Source organism: Panthera pardus, unplaced genomic scaffold (assembly GCF_024362965.1).
Source record: "Panthera pardus isolate Hobbes unplaced genomic scaffold, ASM2436296v1 HiC_scaffold_19, whole genome shotgun sequence".
Taxonomy (NCBI): Eukaryota; Metazoa; Chordata; class Mammalia; order Carnivora; family Felidae; genus Panthera; species Panthera pardus.
The window spans coordinates 24,431,004-24,452,102 of NW_026526754.1; the positions used below are offsets into that span (position 1 = coordinate 24,431,004).

Below are 21,099 nucleotides of genomic sequence, written 5' to 3' on the forward strand. Positions count from 1 at the left end.
TGCCGTGCGTGTGTGAACTAGGGCCGTGGGGGCCGTGGGGGCGGCTGGAATCCAGCCACGTCTCCTTCGTGTGTCGTGGTGGACGTTTGAGGTCTGTGGTTTTCGGAAAGGAAGAGTGAAAGTGGCACATTTAGCCGAACCTATCAACCTTAAGGGGAAGGATCTGCTACCTGAGGCTTAATTGGCCTTCTTTGTCTAATTTTAAATGTAAACACATTTCGGGGGCTGTCTGACACGAGGGGCAGTGGGCTGGCTCTTCCCAAGAAGTGAAAACCTTGGGAAGAAGGATTTCCTGCTTCCCAGTGTCCTTGTTTATCTGGCCCCTGACCTTTTATGGAACTATGTCCCTTTCCTCCCCAGTTCGTCCTTTGCCTACACGGATTTCGGAGGAAAAAAGGAAGCGAGCAGAGTTTTTTCCACATATCTCAGCTTAATAAATACGGATTTTTTTTTTGCTTGCCGCAGACCAGCTTTTAATTATTTTATTACCGTACTACTTCCATCCAAAAGGATTTGACTAAATGGAATGATTTCAGTTTCCCGGAGGTTTCCCTGTTTCTGGAGATTTCGCCTCGAGTGCTGCTTAGCCACGTCCTTACGTGGGGATGGAAATCCCTGTTGTGGTTTTTATGGCGCGGTGGGCTTGACATTCCTGCTCGCGTGCGTTCGAAGCCTCCACCAGGAGCCATGCGGGGTGACAGGTGGCGGCTCGGCGGGCCGCGGGCTGGGGCGGCAGCGGTCCTCCCCGGCACTGCTGTCTGGTCCCAAGCGTCTGTGTCGTGTCATGGCGTCCTGAGACTGTCACGTATTTGTCCCGGGACGCTCCCCACCCTCAGTTCGTGTCCTCGTCCCTAGACCTCAAGGGCCTGCAAGGTAGGGGCCTCCGCCGACTGTGTCTCTTCAGCCTGGCCCCTCTGCGTGCTTCTGATGGCTGGTAAGTAATTGCAGTAGCCGGAGTCAGGTCGCTGCCCGGGGAGGCTGTGCGGAAACAACTTCGTCCAAATCACACTCGGCATCAAGGCTTCGCTCGAGGGTTAATGTCGGAAACGGCCCTGTGAACAATTTCTGCCCTAAAACAATTGATGAGAAAATAAATCCCGTACGTGTGACATCCCTAGTGAGACAACTCACGTGTTGTTCCCGCAGTGACTGGGAAGGTCCTTGTGTCAACACAGGGAGGCTTTATTTGGTGGTTTTTTTCTTGCTGTGTTTTTTCACGTAACGAGAGCCGATCGCCTGTAGCATTTTATTTTTTAGCTGTTACTGCTAAAGCAAAGTTGTGTGTGCGCTCAAATACAGTAGTTTGTCTCTTACGCCTGTTTTAATGGCCTTGTGGTTTTATTTTATGGGGATCCGAAATATTTAAAAGTTAGCAAAATTAAAAATAAATGTGCAGTTCTGTATTTCAGCTGATGGGACGGCTGCTCGTGTCTGCCGTTGACAAGTGACGAGCGGCTCGTCATACTTTCATTGTTAACGACTGAGCGCGCCATTCGTATGAAGTTGGCCGTCGTAAACTAAACAGACTCGTGACTCCATTGTGGTCTAGTCCTTTTTGATTTTCTTTTCTTTTTTGAAGTTTATTTCTTGTTTTAGCAATCTGTACACGCACCGTGGGGCTTGAACTCATGACCACAAGATCGATAATTGCAGGCTCTTCCTACTGAGTCCTTAGCGAAATCAAGACACAAAGGCAGTACTTTGAAGAGCTTACTCCGTGGTTTTTTAGTGGAAATGCTGACCTTCCCAGCTGTGCGTTGGCACGTAACCCCACAGTGGGCTCGTAGCGTTCCAGTGTGCAGCCTCTGCTAGGCAGGGGGCAGAGTGATGGAACTTCCTGCCCCAGTGGGGCTCATCTTCCAGTAGGGGAGACAGGTGTTAGACGAAGTAAGTATTTAGCACACGTAGTGAGGTGGACCATCAGTGCTTTGCACGGAAGCAGGAGAGGGGAGCAGGGAGGCGGGTGCTGGGGGTGGGTCTTGAGTGGGTGTAATTCAGTGTCTCTGGGAAGATGGCGTTGGGTAGGGGCGGGCAGGTGTTGGAGTGCCGGGGCCCTGAGCTGAACGGGCGCCTGCTGAGTGGGGAGGCCACCTTGGACAGGGACCCGTAAGCAGCAGTGGGGAGAGCCTGACGGGCCCCGGAGGGTGCTGGCTGGCACTCCAGCAAGCACTTGAGTTGGCAGGAAGGCTTTGGTGGGCTTTGAACAGGTAAGGGGCGTAGTTTGACATGTGTTCTCACGCGGTCCAAGTAGCTTTTTCACTAGGTATTGGGAACAGTTACGGGGCAAAGACGGAGCGGTGAGACCCACGCAGAGGCCAGCACACAAATCCAGATGTGAGGTGACGAGGCCAGCGCGCAGGAAGCCAGACACTTGCCCACAGAGTGGCTCTAAGAGGGACAAGAACCGAGGACTGGAGGTTTTGACAGGGAAGGTCTGGGAGGAGCAGGGCGGTTGTGGGGTTGGGGGTCTAGTGCGGTTTGGGCACGTCGAAATCGAGACTGGACTCCCAGGGATGGTGTCGGGAGGCTGTTTGCTTCGTGGGTCTGGAGTTCACCTGAGAGGTCTGAGCTGAAGGGTGAGCCTGCGCCATCAGCACGCAGATGGTGTTCCAGAAGGACTGAGAAAGGCCTTGCCCCCAGCCGGGCATTCCCTCTGACGCCGACCTCCACAGAGGGAAGGGAAGGCCAGGAGGCGCGTGGAGGAGGCGGGACAGAGCCCGTGCAGGTGCTGCGGGCGAGGAGCACGGGACCCAACTGGGCGGTTGGCTGGGGGGGGGGGGGGGGGGGGGAGAGGGGACCGCTGGTCTGGGTTCTAGAGGGGATGAAGACAGCAAGTCTGGCAGCAACTTGGGGGGCTGTGCTCTGGAGGGGAGCAGAGCACCGGAGATGGGGGGGTGGGGGAGTAGCTCTGGGAGTGAGCCCAGAGCTGTCGTTGAGGGGCTGTGAGGAGGGCACGGCGTGTGTGGGGGCAGGAGTGGGGGGGGGTGCCCACGGAGCCACAGGGAAGCCCTGGGGGAAGTGGCGAGGTGGCCCGCCGAGCCCAGGCGAGGAGGGGCCGGGACTTGGAAGGGAGAGGAGAAAGGATGGCGAGGACCGTCCCCGATGCCGCTTCCCTGCAGGCTGAGGCGGCTCCCTCGTGTTTGTCGGCATTTGATGCCGTGGGCCTTGGCCACGTACTGCTCTGTTGTAGAGAAAGCATTTCACGGTGATCGTCATAATGTGCCTACAGAAGGCTCCGCCCTCGGGAAGGACAGAGGATGAAGGGATCCCGTGTCATCTACACCTTCCCTCCCTCACGGGTACCAGCAGGTCCACCGTGATCACTCCAGGCCTCTCGTGTGCATTACACACAAAGACATGTGACCACACACGCGCGCACACACACACACGTGCGCGCGCGCACTTGTTGGAAAGCCGAACTGGGATCGTATACATGCTGTCGGGCGATTTTCCTCTTACGTTCCTTTCCGTTGGTGTTGTGTTCTGGGGATCTTTCCATTTTGGTCCGTGCGATTGAAGCAGCGTCATTCCCGTTAACAAGTGCAGCGGTTGACGGGACGGACGGCCTGCCGTCACTTCTTTTCTCGTTCCCGAAGTTCAGGCGCTTAGGTCGCTGATCGTGGTCGGCGGGTTCTCCTTCCTGTGCCCCAGGGAAGACGCCGTCTTCACGGGCTTGCTAAGGTTCTGACTAGTCGTTGCCATCAGAGACGTTGTTGTACATTCATCTCAGTCCAGCTGCTCTATTATGTGAAGACTGGACTGTCTCCAGGACTTCTGAGAAATGGTAAATTTAATTTGCCAAAATGGCAACCGCATGTATCGCTCTGTTCCAGTTTTCTTGGGCTTCTTGCCCTAGTGTTTTCTGTTCAAACCTTCCCTGTTAGCAGAATTTTAAGTGACTCTGTCCTGGCAACAGAACCATTTTGAGTAAACAACTTGGATAACGTGTGGTGTCCTCATTTGGAAGACGTTGGGATGCGGGATTTTATGGAGAGTTTGGAGTATTTTCCTCAGCTGCTCGCGGAACTGTTAGAGGCCAGGAAAAAGCTTGAACTGGGCGTTTGAAAACTTTCCGTTAGCCCTCTATGAGACAGCTAGTTTAACCTGGAGCCTCTGAGCCCAGGGCCGTCGCGAACGGCTTCGGTGCGCAACACTTAGGTCAAGCCTGGCTGCGCATTACAGATCCCAGAATACGCTGTTTCAGAGCAGGTGGTTGGTTATTTTCCTTTCTGATAAGGAAGTCTGAGGCCGGCAGTCCAGGGACATGTGGCAGCGTCCGTCTTGTCCTTTGCTCCGCCGTTCTGGTTCCTTCTGTCCCGTCCTCATCCCTGTGGTCCAGCAGCAGGAAAACAGGATGGCTGTGGCCACACGCCAGGTGTCCTCAACGAGGTGTCGTGGCAGCTGCCCCCGCGTCTGCACGTACACCCCCTCGGCCAGGCCTGGTCACTAGGCTGCAGGAGCGGCTGGAGCGGGGGGGAGCGGTCTGGCGGCCGCGTGGCCCAGTAAATTCGGGTTCCTCCACTGAGCAGGGGAGAAGGGCGGCTGAGATAGGCAGCCCTTCCTGGTGTTTGTGAAGCTCTGAAACTTGGCAGAATTTTGTCTGTCGTGCTTTTTTCCTGGAAAACGGTCTACAGTTTTTTGTTTTGTTTTGTTTTGTTTTGTTTTACATTTTGAAAGCAATCTGTGACCCCAAAACATTTTAAATCCACCAGGTCAAAGGTTGATTGGGTGGTATTTTGTCCCCGAGGACCACTGCCTTCAGGAAACAGCTCACTGTACCCTTTAATAATCTTTGCTTGGGCTCTTAATTTGGACAGAAGACGACCAAGTTTATGGCCCGAGTAGCCCTGATCTTCAGACTGGCTGCCAGTGAGTCTGTACTTAGGGGTCATCTTTGGAGGACACGGAGTCAGCAGACATCTGTTCTCTACCCTGCGTCAGGCCTGACGGGCCCTCCTGGGTCCACCGGGTTCGCCGTGGCGCCTCCTCGGAGCGGTTGCCGTGCGTGCGACCCCCGCTCCCAGGGAGGGACACGCGCTCCGGTGCCCAGGCAGCGCGCTCTGGGGTGGACGCTGGAATTGAGGATTTCCCCAGCAGTTTACGCCCATGTGTTTAGCTGACCAGTTTTATTTCTGAGAAGGTGACACATGCGCAGGATAAAAATGCAAACATTATAAGAGAGTGAAAAGGGAAAAATAGTTTTCTCTCCCTCTTATGTCCCAGGAATCGTCTGTGCAAATAGTCTGTGCGTATTCAGCATATTTCTTTTTTAAAAAAAGCATGCTATACACCTTCTGCCCCGCTTATATTCATATAACTCTGTATCTTGGGCGTGGATTCTGGGAGACACCTGCCTGGCTCCTTCACACAGCCACTTGGCGTCCCGTCGTGTGGCCTCGTGGGCCCTGTTTTAACTCCCTGTTGGTGTACGTGTAGGCCGCGTCCACCCTTTTGCCTCTAGAACCACGCCTTGGTTGTGCTGTTTTGTTTTGGGTTTTTGGGTACGTAGATCTTGGCACAGGTCTGCTTGTGCTGATTCTCAAGGACGTGAAGAATGATCGACCTGGACTGTCCCAGAAGTACTCACCCGCACACGAACGTTCTCAGAAGGGAACGCCAGTGCTCCCACTCAACGTGGTCCTGGGAGATCGTCGGCCTTTTTCTGTGTATGTTCTCCCCATGTTTTTCCCCATTGTGAACAGTTGTATGTGTGTCACAGAGCGTGTAGCCATTGTGGACGGTACTCTCTCCTTTATTCTTCACTTAGTCTTAGTTCTGCTTGTAAATGCACAGTGCTCACCCCCAACCAGTGTGCGTGTTGTCTCCTCAAGTGACTTGAGTTTTCTGAGCTTTGTTTTCTAGCGGCTTTTTCAGGAAGGGTTGATGGGAACGCCCTTCTCTGAGAGCTAGAGGGTGATAAATGTTTGCTGCCTTCACACTTGAAAGTCATTCTGTCTGGATATAAAATTCTTGGCTCACATTTCTTTCTTCGAGTATCTTAGACATGTTAATCTACTTCTTTCTGTTGTATTTAATCATCCGTTTTTGCCCATTTTAAGTCACCTGTTCTTTTTGCCTGGATGTGTAAAGGAATTTTTTTTTTTAATTTTTATTAGCATGTGTCTTGGGATTGATTTGTCCCCCCGCTCCTGCACCGAGGTTTGTGGTGTGTCTTTTTCATAAGTAGTTTTAAACTTTCCCCCTTCTGAAGAGTTTTCTTGATTTACACTTTTGAGTGCTCTGTTTCCTTGGACTTTGCTTTGGTTTTCGTCATTAGAGCCTTGCTCTCCACGTCCACGGGGCCTTCTCTGCCCGTCATCTGTGCTCCTCATTCTTGAACTCTTCCTTCATTTCGTTCTCATTCTTCCAATTTGCCCCCTTTTTCTCATTTCATTTTTCTTAAGGCACAGTTTACCGTGTTTATGTGCTCCTGGGCGCCTTCTCACTTCCCTCCTGCGTCCTGTCCCCTCACTTCTGCACATCTGTAATGCTGGCTTAAGGGCTAACGATAACCCGCTCCCTCTGTGTAGTTCAGCTTGTTTTGGGATACTAGGGTTGGGTTTCATCTCTTTCAAGGACATGGCTTTACGCACGCTTTCATGGTCTGTAGTGCTATTATTTTCCTCCTTAGTCTCTTTTTCTATTTTTTTATTAAAAAAATTTTTTTAATGTTTATTTTTGAGAGAGACACACAGAGTGTGAGTGGGAGAGGGGCAGAGAGAGAGGGAGACACAGAATCCGAAGCAGGTTCCAGGCTCCGAGCTGTCAGCACGGAGCCTGTCGCGGGGCCTGAACCCACGAACCGTGAGATCATGACCTGAGCTGAAGTTGGACGCTTAACTGACCGAGCCACCAAAGTGCTCCTTTAGTCTCCTTTAAAACCTATAATCTTTGCATGAGATTGGACTTCAGTATTTTCTGTTGTTCATTTTCATGTGGAATTAATTTGCCTGGATATTTAGAAGGGAGGCAGGATTTAGAATAGTTATCTCTAATTTCCGTGTTCTAGGCTCTACATTCTATTGATGTTAGAAAGTTTTAAAAGACGCAGTAACTCATTTTCTGAGCTCTCCTGGCTCTGTTTTTTTTCTCCCACTTTCTTTTTTTTTTAAGTTAGCTCTGTACCCAACATGGGGCTCGAACTCACTACTCAGAGCACATACCACTGATTTAGCCAGCCGGGTACACCTTTCTCATCTTCAACCAGACTTCCATTTCTCTCAGTCTCTATTTTCTCTGTCCTGTACATTTGGTATTCTATTTCCAGTTGTTTCTCTCTAGGGTATTTAGCCTAGAAGGGAGCTTTGGGTAATTAGCCTTGAGAGTTCATGGGGCCCAGACTGTCTAGGCCTTCTAGATGCTCCCGCAAAGCCCTTTGTGGCTTCCGCCATTGGACTGTGCTCACCGCCTGGTTTCAGCTGCTGTTGTCACCCTGTCCCATTGCTTCTCTCTGCTTCCTGCTTTGTACCTGCTCCCACCATGGCGATCCTGTAGCTGTCAGTGATTTGTCCCCACTTGCTGGTATTTTGGGGTTCATTAGGCATACCTCATCACTGAATCTTGTTATAGACATGGGCCTGGATTTTGGTTTTGCTATCCTACTTGCTCATGTGTTTTTATGGCGGGGCAGGGAAAGATGAAAAATCTTCGTCACTGCTGTCTTTTCATAGTTGGACTCTTAAAGGGTTCTGTCACAGTACCTTGAGGCCTCTTTTTCCCTCCCTGGCGCTTGTCATCAGTTTCTCCTTTGGTGCATAGACACCTTGTTCACTGTTGAGTCAGGTGTATCAGCTGGGAATAGAAGCACCTTTGCAATTTTACCGGTTATACATTTGATCATGCATTTACATAGGAATGTTGCACATACTCCACAAAGGAAGATTTAAGGGGCGCCTGGGCGGCTCAATTGGTGAAGCATCTGACTCTTGACTTCTGCTCAGGTCATGATCTCGTGGCTCGTGAGATCAAGTCCCGAATCAGGCTCTGCACTCAGCTTGGAGCCTGCTTGGGATTCTCTCTCTCCCTTTCTCTCTCTCTCTCTGCTCTGCCCGTCCCCACCCCCATACTGTCCCTACCCCCTGCACTCACCAAAAGAAAAAAGAAAAGGGAGATTTAAGGCAGGAGATTGGTTTCTCCTTTTTATAATTGTTTCCTCTAAGAAATTATGTAGAATTTAAATCTGGAAGAAGGGGAAGAGGAGCCACTCCATTCACAGGATGTGAGAATTTAGAACTTTATGCCTCTTGGAACTTATTCGTTAACAGGAGTTGTCGCTAGACCCGTAGCTGAAAGCGGGTGATCTGAAAACTTTAATTTGACTCCTCCTGCCCCACAGGAGTGTTGACTGGGGGCTGGGAGCACTCAGTGCCAAAAGGAACACAGCTGTAGAGTTGAGGGCATAGTCTAGGTGGGGAAAGATCAATACATGATTTATTTTATAAACATTTACCACAAATAATTAAAACAAAACATGTAAGATAAACTGTCACGGTGACGTTGATTCCTGAGTTCTCCAGGATGTCCCATTTTTACGTAGTATGTTTAGATCCGTGTGTTGATGGACCATATGTGACACGACATGGCCTCATTTTTGTTTTGGAAGATAAGGTCTCTCTTGGCCTAATCAGAGTGTTTCAGGAGCAAGAAGAAAGTAACTGACTGTTCCAGACATGGTTTTTGGCTCAGGGATGACCGTTCAAACCCCTGCCCGTGAGGGCGCTTGGGGGAACGGACGATGGTGCTCCCAGGCCATGGTAGCAGGGCGGTGCTGTGGTTTGGGTCTGCTCTGGAAGCCAAAGGAAAGCAAAGCAGAGGCGCTTAGCGGAATGGTGCCTCGAGCCGCAGAAACGGAGTATGGGAGCGACAGCCCTGGGTAGAAGGGCCCGTTCAGGTAAAAGCGGGAGGCAGGGCAGCGTGGTACCGGGCGGTGCGGTGTGTGTGGCAGGATGGGCCGGCCGGGCGGGGGCCGCTGAGACTCCTGGCTGGCGGACGGCACGGTCAGTGCTCAGGCCGTCACGGGAGGCCGAGCAGGGGAGGCTGGGGCGCGGAGTGGACCGAGGAAGCGGGAAGCGGGAGGCTGTGGGGCAGGGCCGGTCTGGCGGTGAGGATGAGCAGGGTTTCTGAACTGCCGCTCGCTTCTCCGAGAGCACTACCTTTTGGTGGTTTGAAGCGAGGAGTGGCCTGTATCCAACAGCACGGCACCGGATGTGATCTGGGAGCCCCGAGGCTGGCGGTCAGCCTCACGTCACGGGTCACCGTGTGATCTCCCTGTCCCTGTCTGTCTCGCTTGTGTAGGTGGCAGAGACGCAGTCCTGCGCGAGTCTGACTCCTGCCCACTCGCCGGCCACCCTCCTCTCGCTCTGGATGATGTCAGAACAGGATCTGGCGGATGTGGTGCAGATTGCCGTGGAAGACCTGAGTCCTGGTCACCCAGGTAGGGAGCTGTGGGGCAGCTCACATTCTTATTCTCTCTGTCCTTCAGAAGTCCAGAAGCACTTCCAGAAGTTTTCTTTCCTTTGAAAAGTAAAGCAGGAGCAAAGGCGATGCACGCGCTAACCGTGGGGAGCCGGAACGTCGGCCCCGTGGCCGTCCATCCCAGGGGGGAGCCACCTTCCTCCCCTGCCCACGGCGGTCCTGTGACCCTTGGGGTTCCACGGCTTCCCCCCGGACCGTAGTGCGCCTTGGAAACCATGCTTTGCGGGAGCGCACAGGTCTGCTTCGCGTGTGCCCCGACCGATGGGCCTCTTCCCTGTAGACGCCACCGACCTTGTCTGCACCACACCCTGGTAGTCAGGACCCTTGCCTGTGTATCTTCGCAGATATGTTTGTAGGGTTCGTTCCCAGAAGTAGAACTGCTGTGTATGTTCAAACCTTTGATACGACACTAACAGATTTCCCGGAAAAGTTTTCACTTTTTTTTTTTAATAATTTTTTTTAAACACTCAACTGGATTATTTGCACGATTAATAATCACATTTCCAATAGTGGGTTTTTTCTCTTTAACGTTTATTTTTGAGAGAGTTGGGGGTGGTCAGAGCGAGAGGGAGACAGGATCCCGAGCAGGCTCCAGGATCTGAGCTGTCAGCACAGAGCCCGCCACGGGCTTGACCTCATAAGCAAACCAGGAGATCGTGGCCTCAGCCAGTCAGACGCTTCACGACTGAGCCACCCAGGCGCCCCTCGCAGTAATGTTTTATTCAGTTATTCTGTCATTGACTGTGTGTGAGAATGACTTTTTTTCTGTATTTTTGTTTAAGGCTGGCAATTTTTCTTCACGATGTTAAAAGCACACATCTACTTTGAAACTTTAAATATTTGTCTTGAGAGACTGTGTATAAAAGAAACCCTACATTTTAGGAATTTCATTTATGAAAAGCTTTGTGTACACATTTGTTTTAGAAGATTTCTTAGTAAATTCCTCCCCCCCCCTTTTTTTTTTTAAAGTTTGAAATGAGAAGTGCATACGATACAATCACTGAGTGTTTTAGTTGCCTGGTTATTCTTTTTGGAATAATAGAATTGAAAGGCTGACTTTTTTTTTCCCCCGCAGAAAAGAGAATTTTCAGAAATCTCATAAGAAGTAGGAAGACGTCTATCTTTTGTGATCTGTTCGATATGTTAATTGAAAAAACTTCATTTGGAACTTGGCTCTGCTCTGGAAGGGAGAGAGTAGTATAAATGATTTCAGAATCACGTGAGCAGTCACAAAGAAACCGAGGTCCTCTTTTGAGGGATGCTGTGCTTTTCCTCTTATTTTGCTTCTGATTTGTTTGTAAGAACCACTGTCACCTGTCGGCTGGCGAGATCAAGAGCCTGGCAGGTCACTGAACAAAGTTACGGTCTGTGAGTGCGGCCGTGTGACCACAGTTTTGTCTGTGAGAGTCTGTTTGTTTAGAGCTAGAACTTGGAACCTTGGCCTCATTAGCACCACACCTTAGATGCCACTGAGCTAAGAAAAACAGAAGCACTATCACTGTAGAACACTTTTAAAAATGTCTTCATATTTTGGTAGGTGAATGACAGTTTCTTTAGAAAACACACATTGCAATGTTACCAAAGAAAAATGTTCCTATTACATAACTTTTAAACCTTTTTAGAACTGTTAAAGTTCCAGAGAGTTTCCTTCCTAAATAAATTGTTTCTCTGTAGATTATAGTTCAGAGAAGGCTCAGAGAAACCATGTCTAAGCTTGGTTTTATCCCGTCTCTGTTCCTTAAATAACTGGCAACTGTAGTTTACTGTTTCTTGAGACCATTGTGTACGGGGCTCTCTGAGGCCTTAGTAGACAGAAAGCTTCCAATCTCTGGTCCAAAAGGACTTGCACACACCCAGCAAATACCATGCTGCATATACGTGTTTGCCTCTAGAGTGGGCTTAAGACTGAGATGATTTTTTTCCCTCATCCATAAAATACGAACTTTGTGAAATTTACAAGTAGTTAGGCGAGTAGACGTAAATCCTAGCAGAAGAACTGCTCATTGGCATGTATGAAAACAAAGACGTTTAGGTTCCTCTACTTTTCATGTCCCCTCGCTGCCGCCTCCCTCCCGCCCCCGGCCATGGCTGCGCTCACTATGCCCGTCTGGCATGGACCGAGATCGCAGCCTTCTTTAGGCCTGCCCTTCCAGTTGTTAGTCACGGCTGTAATGAACACGGAGTTCTTCTACCCAAAAGTACTGCGAGCAGAATTCTAAAAGGCAGCGCAAGCAAGGTGTGCAAATGTAGCAAAGGACGAAGGAAAGTAAACTTGCAGCCCCACGTCCATAGAAGGTCACCGCTAGGATCCTGGCACGCTCGCCTCTGTCATCTGCCGCGGGTGCACTGCCTTTTACGCGTCTGCCCCTTTGCTTAAAGCCTTGAGGTACTTGACGCTGCTGTGGGGCGCGGACTCTTCTGTAGTTACAGGAACTAGCCGTGTGGCCCTGGACAAGTCACTTAACCTCACTGGACTTGCTTTCTGTTCAGCAAATTAAAAGGATTAGGATAACGGTTGCCAGGATCTGTCTTCCAGTCCTGATACGATTCACCTACCAGTTTTCACCCACCAGTGGGAGTAAATAGACTCGGGTTTTGAGAACCCGTGTTTTGCTAACCACAAACACTCGTAGGCATGGATTTTTCCTATTTTTACTTAATTGAATGAGAATCCATTCTCACCCATTTCTGTGGAGGTGGCTGAGGCATTCCCTCCGCAGGATCCACGGTGCATGATGCAAAGCCCTTTGGTAAGCAAGATGCTCTCTGTTATTGTTGACCTTGGCTATAAGGGTCTGCAAGGTACAGCTCTGGATAATTTACCTCTAGGAAATCAGTTTACAGCTCTTGCCTTGACCCATGAAAGGTTCACGTTTGAGCCATAGGACCATTCAGCGTCTCCAAGTGTTGGAGTTTGGAGATGAGTCATCTAGTAGGTATGGGCTTAAAGGCATTGACACTTGAAAAAAAATCGAGATCTTATTTGGAACCTTAGTCTGTACAAGCTGTCAAAGTGTCAATGCTTTGAGGTGGGGGCAGGGCACCTGGCTTTCCCCGTGCTTGCCCCAGCTGTCCCTTAGCAGGTGAGGAATCACATGCCAGCAGGATGCGCTTTGCCCGCATCTGTGCATAGCTCTGTGGGTAAAGGGCGGGGAGGCGCCTGCCCGGGGGGTAGACGCCGTGCCATGCTGGTATCACAGCATGAGCTGGTGTGAGTTCCGGCATCTGCACGGGGCTGCAGGGAAGGTGGATGGATTTCCCTGAGTAGAGATGGCTGGGTGGTGGGTGGTTCTGGGATGCTTGGGGGAGGAGCAGGGATGTGGTCAGACAGCACCGTCTGAGCAAGGCAGACGATGATGCCTGTCGCGGCGAGTCCATCTAGAACGTGGGGTGCATTTGAAAGGCGGACAGATGATACCCCGAAGTGTTTGCGTGCTGTGGTTTATTCCCACAAGTGCCGTGGTAACTTGTCTTGGTGTGTGCATGTATACGTACAGCGTTCTACACACGCACCTGTGTATCGTCACACACTGGTAATATTTCTGATATTGCCCTTAAAAAGTAATTGAAGCCACTAACCAGGAGGGTTGTCCACGTTCCGTTGCTAAGTGGAGAGGAAAAATGCAGACGGATCTGTTGGTAAGCCCGTGGCACCCCCACTCTGTGCACCATGTTTGTGTCCACGTGTGACCACGCAGGACGGGGGGAGGGGAAATATACTAGGCAGTGAAGGTTGGTGACTTTGGCAAGACGAGGAGGAGGAAATACTGGGGCAAAATGGAAAAGCCCTCACCGTATCATGTGGAAAACAAACGTCGAATCTAAAATTCTGTCTACGTTTGTGGGTGTGTCCCGCTTACAGATTGACTAGGTCTGGGGCCGAGGAGCAGGGGTAGAGAGAAGCGCGTTTGCAGGGACGATGTGATTGTGGCAGTTTTGGTGTGGGATTTTGTGTCACCTTTACTGTTGTTTTTGCGGTGGATGCTGGACGATCGGAAGGCGGTGGGGAGCACCCCCCGGGCCGGCCCAGAGTGCGGAGGAGCTGGGAGGGGGAGTTGGGAGGTGCGGACAGGGCGGGTGGCTAGTGCAGGGAGAGCTGAGGCGGTCTCCCCGCGCGCCGGGGCTGAGACGGTTTTGAGGAGTAAACACCTACGGAAGGGGAGTATGAGAGCGGTTTTGGTTTTCCAGTGCGGTGGCCAACAGACAGGACTTGGACGCTGGAGAGAAATGTGTGCTACTTGGGTTTTCTCCTGCTGACGTTCCAACAGGGCAGCTCAACGGAGCAAGCGCTAAGTGGGAAGTCTGTCGTTTTGGTGTTAGGTCAAGTTGGTGGCCTATCAGGCAACTCCTTTGTCTGGTGTTGCACTTTTTTTTTTTTTTGAGATTAAGGGGAGCTCCTGTTTTCTGTTTGAGAGTTTTAAGTTTACACGAAACAAGTACAATGAGAAAGGGGTCGCGTTATTTCTCCATTACTGGAAAGGCGGCCCGACTGCTTACTAGCTTAGTATCGACGCGGCCCCGTCCGGCCGTTCACGTTCAAGTGTGTGTTCTGTCCCCGCCGTTGGTTTTCAGTGGTCCTGGAGAACCATGTGGTGACCGACGACGACGAGCCGGCCCTGAAGCGCCAGCGCCTGGAGATCAACTGCCAGGACCCCTCCATCAAGGTGAGAGTGCGGCGCCTCCCCGGTCCCTCCTCCACCTGCCCCGCCTGCTGGGGGCGCTCCTGCCGCGTGGAGTGCGTGCCCCCTCGCCGCTCCGTGTCCGCTCCGCGCCCTCCGACAGCACGCGCCCCGCGCCCCGCCGCGCCCCGCCCTGCCGTCCCCACCCCACGCCGGGCCCCACCTGTGCCGCTGTGGCACCGTGGGCCCCGCAGGGCCGCGGCTGCGTGCGGCGGCGCAGCGCGAGTGAGACGCGCCGCCCGCTCCCTGTGATCACGTGCTGCCGTCACGCGCTGCCCCGCCCTCTTGTCACGTGCTGCCGTCACGCGCCGTTCTCACGCTGCCCTCGCGCGCTGCCCCCTTCCAGCCGTCCCGTGCTGTTCGCTCACGGTCCTTTCGCTGCCCTCACGTGCTGTCCTGACACCCGGTCCCCGCGGGAGTGTCCTCGGAGGGGGTGCAGGTGGGCCTTCCCTGCCAGTGGCCGCTCTGGTGAGGAGGTGTGTCGGCACAGTGACCGCTCCACGAAGCGGGTTGCGTGGACGCGTGTGGACTGTGTTCATCACGTGGCTCTCCTCCCCCCCCCCCCCCCCCCCCCCCCCCCCGCGCAGGCGGTTTCAGAAGCGCCTAGGTCCTTGAGAAGACGAGCTCGGCTGCGCACGGACTGAGGATGTCTGCCCCTCCCCATTGGAGCCCGCCTCGCCCCCGTTCTTGGTCCCCCCGGTCCCCTCAGCCCCGTGCCCGCCCGGGTCTCTTGTTCCCACAGCCCTGTGCCCCCCCTGGTCTGTCCCCGTAGCCTGGTCCCGGGTCCCCGTCTCCTGGTTCCGCGCCCGTCTTTCGCAGGTGTCTGTTAGTCTCCCAAGTCAAAGTCAGGAACGGAGGGAGAAGAGATGGACACCGCTTCCTGTTCTGTCCGGCGGTGGTTTCCCGAGCCCCCCCCTCCCCCCCCCACCTGCAGCAGGCAGTGCACTGGTTGCGGGCGAGCTCCCCCCCCAGGAGCGCCACTGGCGGGAAGCGAATTGGAGGGAAGCTCCATGGCCCAGGGAGGCGGGTGGGACTTGAGCCCGCAGCCCTGCACGCGCAGGCCGCGTGCCGGCCACTGGGTGGCGGGCTTGCCGTTCGGAAGCGCCCGGCCGGCCCCGGCAGGCCGTCCGCTTGCTGTGTGCCGCTTGCCCGGTGGGCGACTCGGGCCAGCAGGGCAGCGTCCCGAAGACCGCGTGCGCGCTGTCGCAGAGCTGGGACCCTGGGCGCACGGGGACGGCCCCGGAAAGCACGCCCTGGGGAAGGGGGCCCCCACGGAGGCGCTGCGGGGTGGTTCTCCCCGAACAGATGCGACCGCAGTCGGCATCCGGGGACGTGGCTGCTTACGGTTCTCGGCGTCCCTTCTGAGGGTCTTCTCTTTTCCGCTTGCAGTCATTCCTGTACTCCATTAACCAGACAATCTGCTTACGGTTGGATAGCATCGAGGCCAAGCTGCAAGCCCTGGAGGCCACTTGTAAGTCGTTAGAGGAGAAGCTGGACCTGGTCACGAACAAGCAGCACAGCCCCATCCAAGTCCCCATGGTGGCCGGCTCCCCCCTCGGCGCGACCCAGACGTGCAACAAAGTGCGATGGTAAGAGCAGAGCGCGGGGCCCCCTCGCCGGCCCGCCGGCCCGCCTGGCCCGGTGGCGGGAGTTGTGCCCACGCCGGCGTCCCCTCCTCGGTTCCCTGGCCCCGGGTGTAGCGAGAGGAAAGCACACGCGTGACGTGCAGCCTGAGTGCCTCTGAGTCGGCTCCCGGGCACGAACCCGCCTGTGGCGTGTCCTCTGCAGCCAGCCCACCAGATCTTGGAAGGTGCACCTTTCTTCCCTTACTGTGTCCCGTGTGGCTGGTTCTCAGATGCTAGTGCTTGTAAGTGTTCCTGGAGCATCCTGCACTTTCCTTCCTATCGGTAGTCACTGTGTCTTCTAAAAACACTCACGGTCTAACCTAGTGGTGCCTGTGGTAGTTTTCTACCATGTGAGTTGAAACTTCATAAAGAATTCACCTAGACTGGAAGGATGTCTCCCCGTCTGTGGCCTGTTTGTGTCTCTGTCCAGGGTGCCCAGTTAGATGCTGATGTTCCTGGCGTGACCTAAAAAGCTCAGGCTCTGGGCATCAGTTTCCATCAGCCTTGGCGTCTCATCTCTTCCCACGGGGGCTCCAAAGAAAGTCACACTTGTGGTGGCGGCAGAATTTGTCCTTGTAGGTGATGAGAACTTGAAGCGTTTTTGCTAGGGGCTCTCTTGTTGTCGCCTTGCTGCCAGTGTCTGCTGGGTTCTGCCCTGCCCACGTGCCCTGGGGATGGGAGCAGCGATAAGGGGCAGGTGGGGTTGACCGGGGGTTCCTGGTTTGGTTTGGGAGTGCGCACGAACACGCTTCACTTTCAAGATGGCCACTTGTCCCAGTTTGTCTGGGACGGCTGCTGTGTGGGTGTGATTGCTAGTGCCTCGTGTGTCTGGGATGCCGCGTGGCCCACGCCTGATCTCTCTCCCTAGGGAAGGTGGGCTCATCCGTGGTGTTGCTCGGAGACAGGCTTTCGCCCTGTGTTTGCAGGTGTCCTCCCAGATCCCGCGTGGGTTTCCTCCAGCAGACCCTCGTGGACCCTCTTCTCTGTAGGCCGTGGGGCTCCACCCTGGCAGAACCAGTGCCTGTTTTCAGAGCAGTTTTTTTGTGATACCCTCTTATCCCAAAATGTGACGTGAAGAAAACATTTATATTGGAAAAACCAGTAAAATGTCTTAATGGTAGCATAAGGAGAAATTAAAGGCCGGCGGGGTATAATACGATAACACGTATTTCCGTGAGTGAACGGTTAGGTGAGATGCACGAGGGGGCAGTGAGCAGGCCAGATGCCCAGACGTCGTACGCGGAGTCCTGGTGGTGGGGAGGGCTGTGGCGTGAGTCCACACACACTGGGAACTCAAATAGTAGTTGGTGATGGAATCCTACAAGATGACGAGCCGTTCCTGATGAACTTTCAAATAAAGCAAAATGGAATTTTTTCTAGACTCGAACGATAGTTGAATTCCTGGAAAGTTTGTTACGTTAAAATTACCCGAGAACATTTTGTGTTGGAGCGTAGAATAGAGTCAGATGCTAGGCTCAGAGAGCCATTAGAATCCTGATTTTCCTTGAGCGTCGGGGACATTGGAAGTTTGTGCAGGAAGATGTTTTGTTAGATGAGCGCGTCTCATGCGCCAAAGGACGTCTTAACCTCCTTGGCCGTACCCGCGAAGTGCCAGCGGTGTCTCGAGAGTGTGATGACCCAGTAGGCCCCACTGGATTTCAGACCCTGCCCCCAGCAGTTCCCGTGGGAACTGCTGCTCCCGGGCACGAGAAGAGAATGACTCGTGAGCAAGCAGCCGGCCCGTGCCGAGGGTGGTCCTCCTTCGTGTGTGACTTCCTTACCTGTGTTTGGAAGAGGTAATCTTGACGAGTCGGGGAAAGTGTCGACGAAGTCTGCCCGTTCAGATTCCACAGCTGATGCCTTGTGACGGTTCCGTCAGGGGCAGGCGGGTGAGTTCCGGGTCTGAAGGGCGCTGTCGCGGCTGCGGTTTGGACCTGCGAGCCGCTTGTTTTGGGATTTGTTTTGTGTCCGGAGCAGGGTGTGTTACTGGGAGAACAGGCCTCTGCGTGCCACGGGCTGCCCTGGTCTGAAGCCGCGCGGTGACCTGGGTCAAGTCGCGTGCTGGTATTAATTGTCCGTTTCCAGTTTCCTCGTCTTCAAAAACAAGACGAGACGGAGGTGACCTGGGCCTGCCTTTACGGGCTCCGTTTCCGTCTCCTGCGGTCCTAACCATGAAGCTGGGGGGTGGGGGCTGGGAGACAGGGTGGCACCGCTTCCTTTGGATCTGGGCCTCCAGGCCGGTGTGCCGTGTCCTGTTGGGCTTTGGGTTGTCCGAAGGCGGAGGGGCTCACTTGGATGAAGGCATTTCTGGGTGGCAGGGAGCCACCAGCCTCTCCAGCTTTCTTCAGCGTTTTCTCCATCGCGGGGCTGGCGGGGAGACACCATGGGCAGCCTCCCTGGGTGGAGATCCCACCGTGCTTCCCTCTGCCCCAAGACAGGAGGTAAAGCTGCTGTGGTTTTCTGTGTGTGTATTGACAAGCGGTAAATTAAAAGGAAAGCTTTCTGATACCGAGTCAGATATATGATTTGGCTAAACCAAATCAGGTAGGTTTTCTGGCTTTGAGTAATTGTACCGGTAACATAAAATCAACTCGCCAGAGAGCGCACTTACTGTGTCTTGACACAGGGTTTGTGAATGTTTTTCGTACAACAGTTACGTGTAGAAACTGGTGTAAGAGTAAGAAAGGAACAGTCCTTTTTCTGTTTTCTCCTAAGCGTGGCCTTAAGTCATACGTATATGAATGATTTTTAAAGAATTAAGACAACAGTTGAAAGCTGCTGACAGGAAATTTTGGGGAGAAGTAAGGGAGAAGAATTTAATTACAGTAAATCAGAGGAAAAAGTGTATATTTTAGTTAGAAGGTTACAAATTTGTAAACCGTAAGTAAATGAGAATTGTGCGTATGAAATGCGAGTATTGAGTGGGACGTAGAAAAGGGAAAGTCTCCAAAATAAATTAAAAATTGATTAACATTCTGAGTAACAGAGTACTTTTACCAATTATTTATTTTGGGCCTCAGATATTTAAAATATAAGTTAGAAGCATTTAAGTTCTGGATTACTTTAGATGTAAATCATATGCTTTTAATTTAAGGTTTTTTAGGCCCATATTGTGGATGATTCGTGGGGAAGTCTGAGTGTAATTGAACCCGACAGATGGGGGCCCCTTAAAAGGTCTTTTCAGTTAACGAGGAATCGGGTGGTGGGTGAGAAGCCGTCGTCTGAAACCCCGCTCGCCCTTCCATTTGGAGAGGCTGCCTGAGGCTCAGAGCCAGCCCGAGGCCGCGGTGCACAGCTAAGTCGGTGTCTGCATTCTGAGATGCGCCCGCTCATCTGCTGGTTCTTTCTCGAGACCGTGCTCTTAGCTCTGAGAGTTACTTGTTCTCTTTACTCCTTGGGGGGCAGAAGGCGGCAGAGCGCTGCCAGCTCCAGGTGGCGACTTAGGATCCAGATTTGCAGATTGTACGCTTGAATGAGATTCTTTAAATGAGTCCAAGAAAAAGAAATGAAAGAAAACCTTTTTCTTTGATGCTAAAGCTTAACCGTTGTAATAAACCTGTTGGTGAGGGTATTTGGATAGGTTTCATCCAGTGACGGTGTTCTTCTCGGGGAAAAGAACACTCGGGTTGCTGCAGGTAGGTGCTTTTCTTTCTTGGGAGTGCACCGTAAATTTGGATTTTGCTTAATTGTGGTTCTAGGTGTAGCGACTTGAGGCTTTACCTCTAAAGCTCCTCTCACGTTGGTGTCGACGTTGGAAGTGGCCGACTGCTGACGTGCTCCTTGAGGAGCTGCGGCGGGCCCTCTGCGCATTTCAGAAGGGCCTCCATTTTAGAATGTGGGCTGCAGGGGCACCTGGGTGGCTTAGTTAAGCGGTTAAGCGTCTGACTTCAGCTCAGGTCATGATCTCACAGTTCGTGAGTTTGAGCCCCTCGTCGGGCTTTGTGCTGACAGCTCAGGGCCCGGAGCCTGCTTCCGATTCTGTGTCTCCCTCTCTCCCTGCCCCCTGCCCTGTTCACACTCTGTCTCTGTCTCTCAAAAAGCAAATAAGCGTTTAAAAAAAAATTTTGGAATGTGGGCTGCAGGGGTCAGGTGTATGGATAAGGACGTTCATACAGATCAGCGTAGAAATTCCTCTTTTGCACTTCATTGAAGCTACACACCGTGCCATCTGGAAAAAGCACAGTGAGTAGGACATTGCTGAGCTGCGGCTGCTGCCCTAGCTGATGACCGCCAGAAAGCTGGCAGGACGGTGCCCGCACGGTGCCTACCTGGAGTGGGAGAATTCCCGCTTGTCCCCGGTGCCCTACGGGGCCAGCCTGTGTGATGAGTCAGACAGCAGCTCAAACCCTCGTGCTCCGGGTTGGTTTTCGTTAACAGGACGCGTTACTACACATGTTGACTAATTAAAAAAAATGCTTGTCTCTTATTTTTAAAAGCAAGATGTTTTTATTTTTTATGCACAGATGGTTTTTTATTGAGATGTAATTGCCGTACAACAGATTTTCTTTCTTTTTTTTTTTTTATAATTTTTTTTTTTAACATTTATTTATTTTTGAGACAGAGGGAGACAGAGCATGAACGGGGGAGGGTCAGAGAGAGGGAGACACAGAATCGGAAGCAGGCTCCAGGCTCTGAGCTGTCAGCCCAGAGCCCGATGTGGGGCTCGAACTCATGGACCGCGAGATTGTGACCTGAGCCGAAGTCGGCTGCTTAACCGACTGAGCCACCCAGGCGCCCCCAGATTTTCATTTTTAAAGCTTGAAAAGTTTTTTTGTGTGCTTTTAAAACTTTAGCGTACTTCTACATCTACAATTTTAAAACAATCGGAGTAAATCAGGGGCCTCTTTGTAATACTCAGACATACAAGTGATTTCTTTTCGAGATAATCTTTTCCTTCAGAGAGATCTGTCCTCTGGGACACCTGAGGGAAGAAAATGATTTTCTTTCCTTTCCTCTAAGCTGATTATTGATCAAGAAATTATTTAAATTCCCTCTACCATGCTGGCTGCTGAGTCTGTTTTGTTTCCCAGAGGGCCTTTTGTGTTAAGTGTTGGTGGATGTTTGTGGAAAGGCTATTTTTTGAGGCTTCGTGGCTTCTGGGTAGAGAGAGGTCCCCTCCTGGGGGCTCTCGGGACACTTGCAGTCCTGGTGAGGGGTCATCCGTGTTCAGAGCATTTCCGCTCTGGGTCATCGAGCTCTTCAGTCAGGACCGTAGCATTTCGTGGGCTTTGGGACGTGAGAGACTCCAGATAGGGCTGTTTGAATTATGAGGAAAGGTTTGGTTTTAGCCGTGATGGACCTGGTTTTCGTTCTTTCCTTAC

The 21,099-nt window shown here is 52.4% G+C and overlaps 1 protein-coding gene across 1 annotated transcript in view; it reads left to right on the forward strand.

The window, feature by feature from the left end:
* Positions 1-21,099, forward strand: part of BANP (BTG3 associated nuclear protein) — a 111,965-nt gene that overhangs the window by 17,686 nt on the left and 73,180 nt on the right. The window contains 3 exon segments of the mRNA XM_019412959.2: positions 9,295-9,433; positions 14,047-14,138; positions 15,543-15,742. Coding sequence (XP_019268504.1) covers positions 9,364-9,433; positions 14,047-14,138; positions 15,543-15,742 — 362 coding nt within the window. The 5' untranslated portion in view covers positions 9,295-9,363.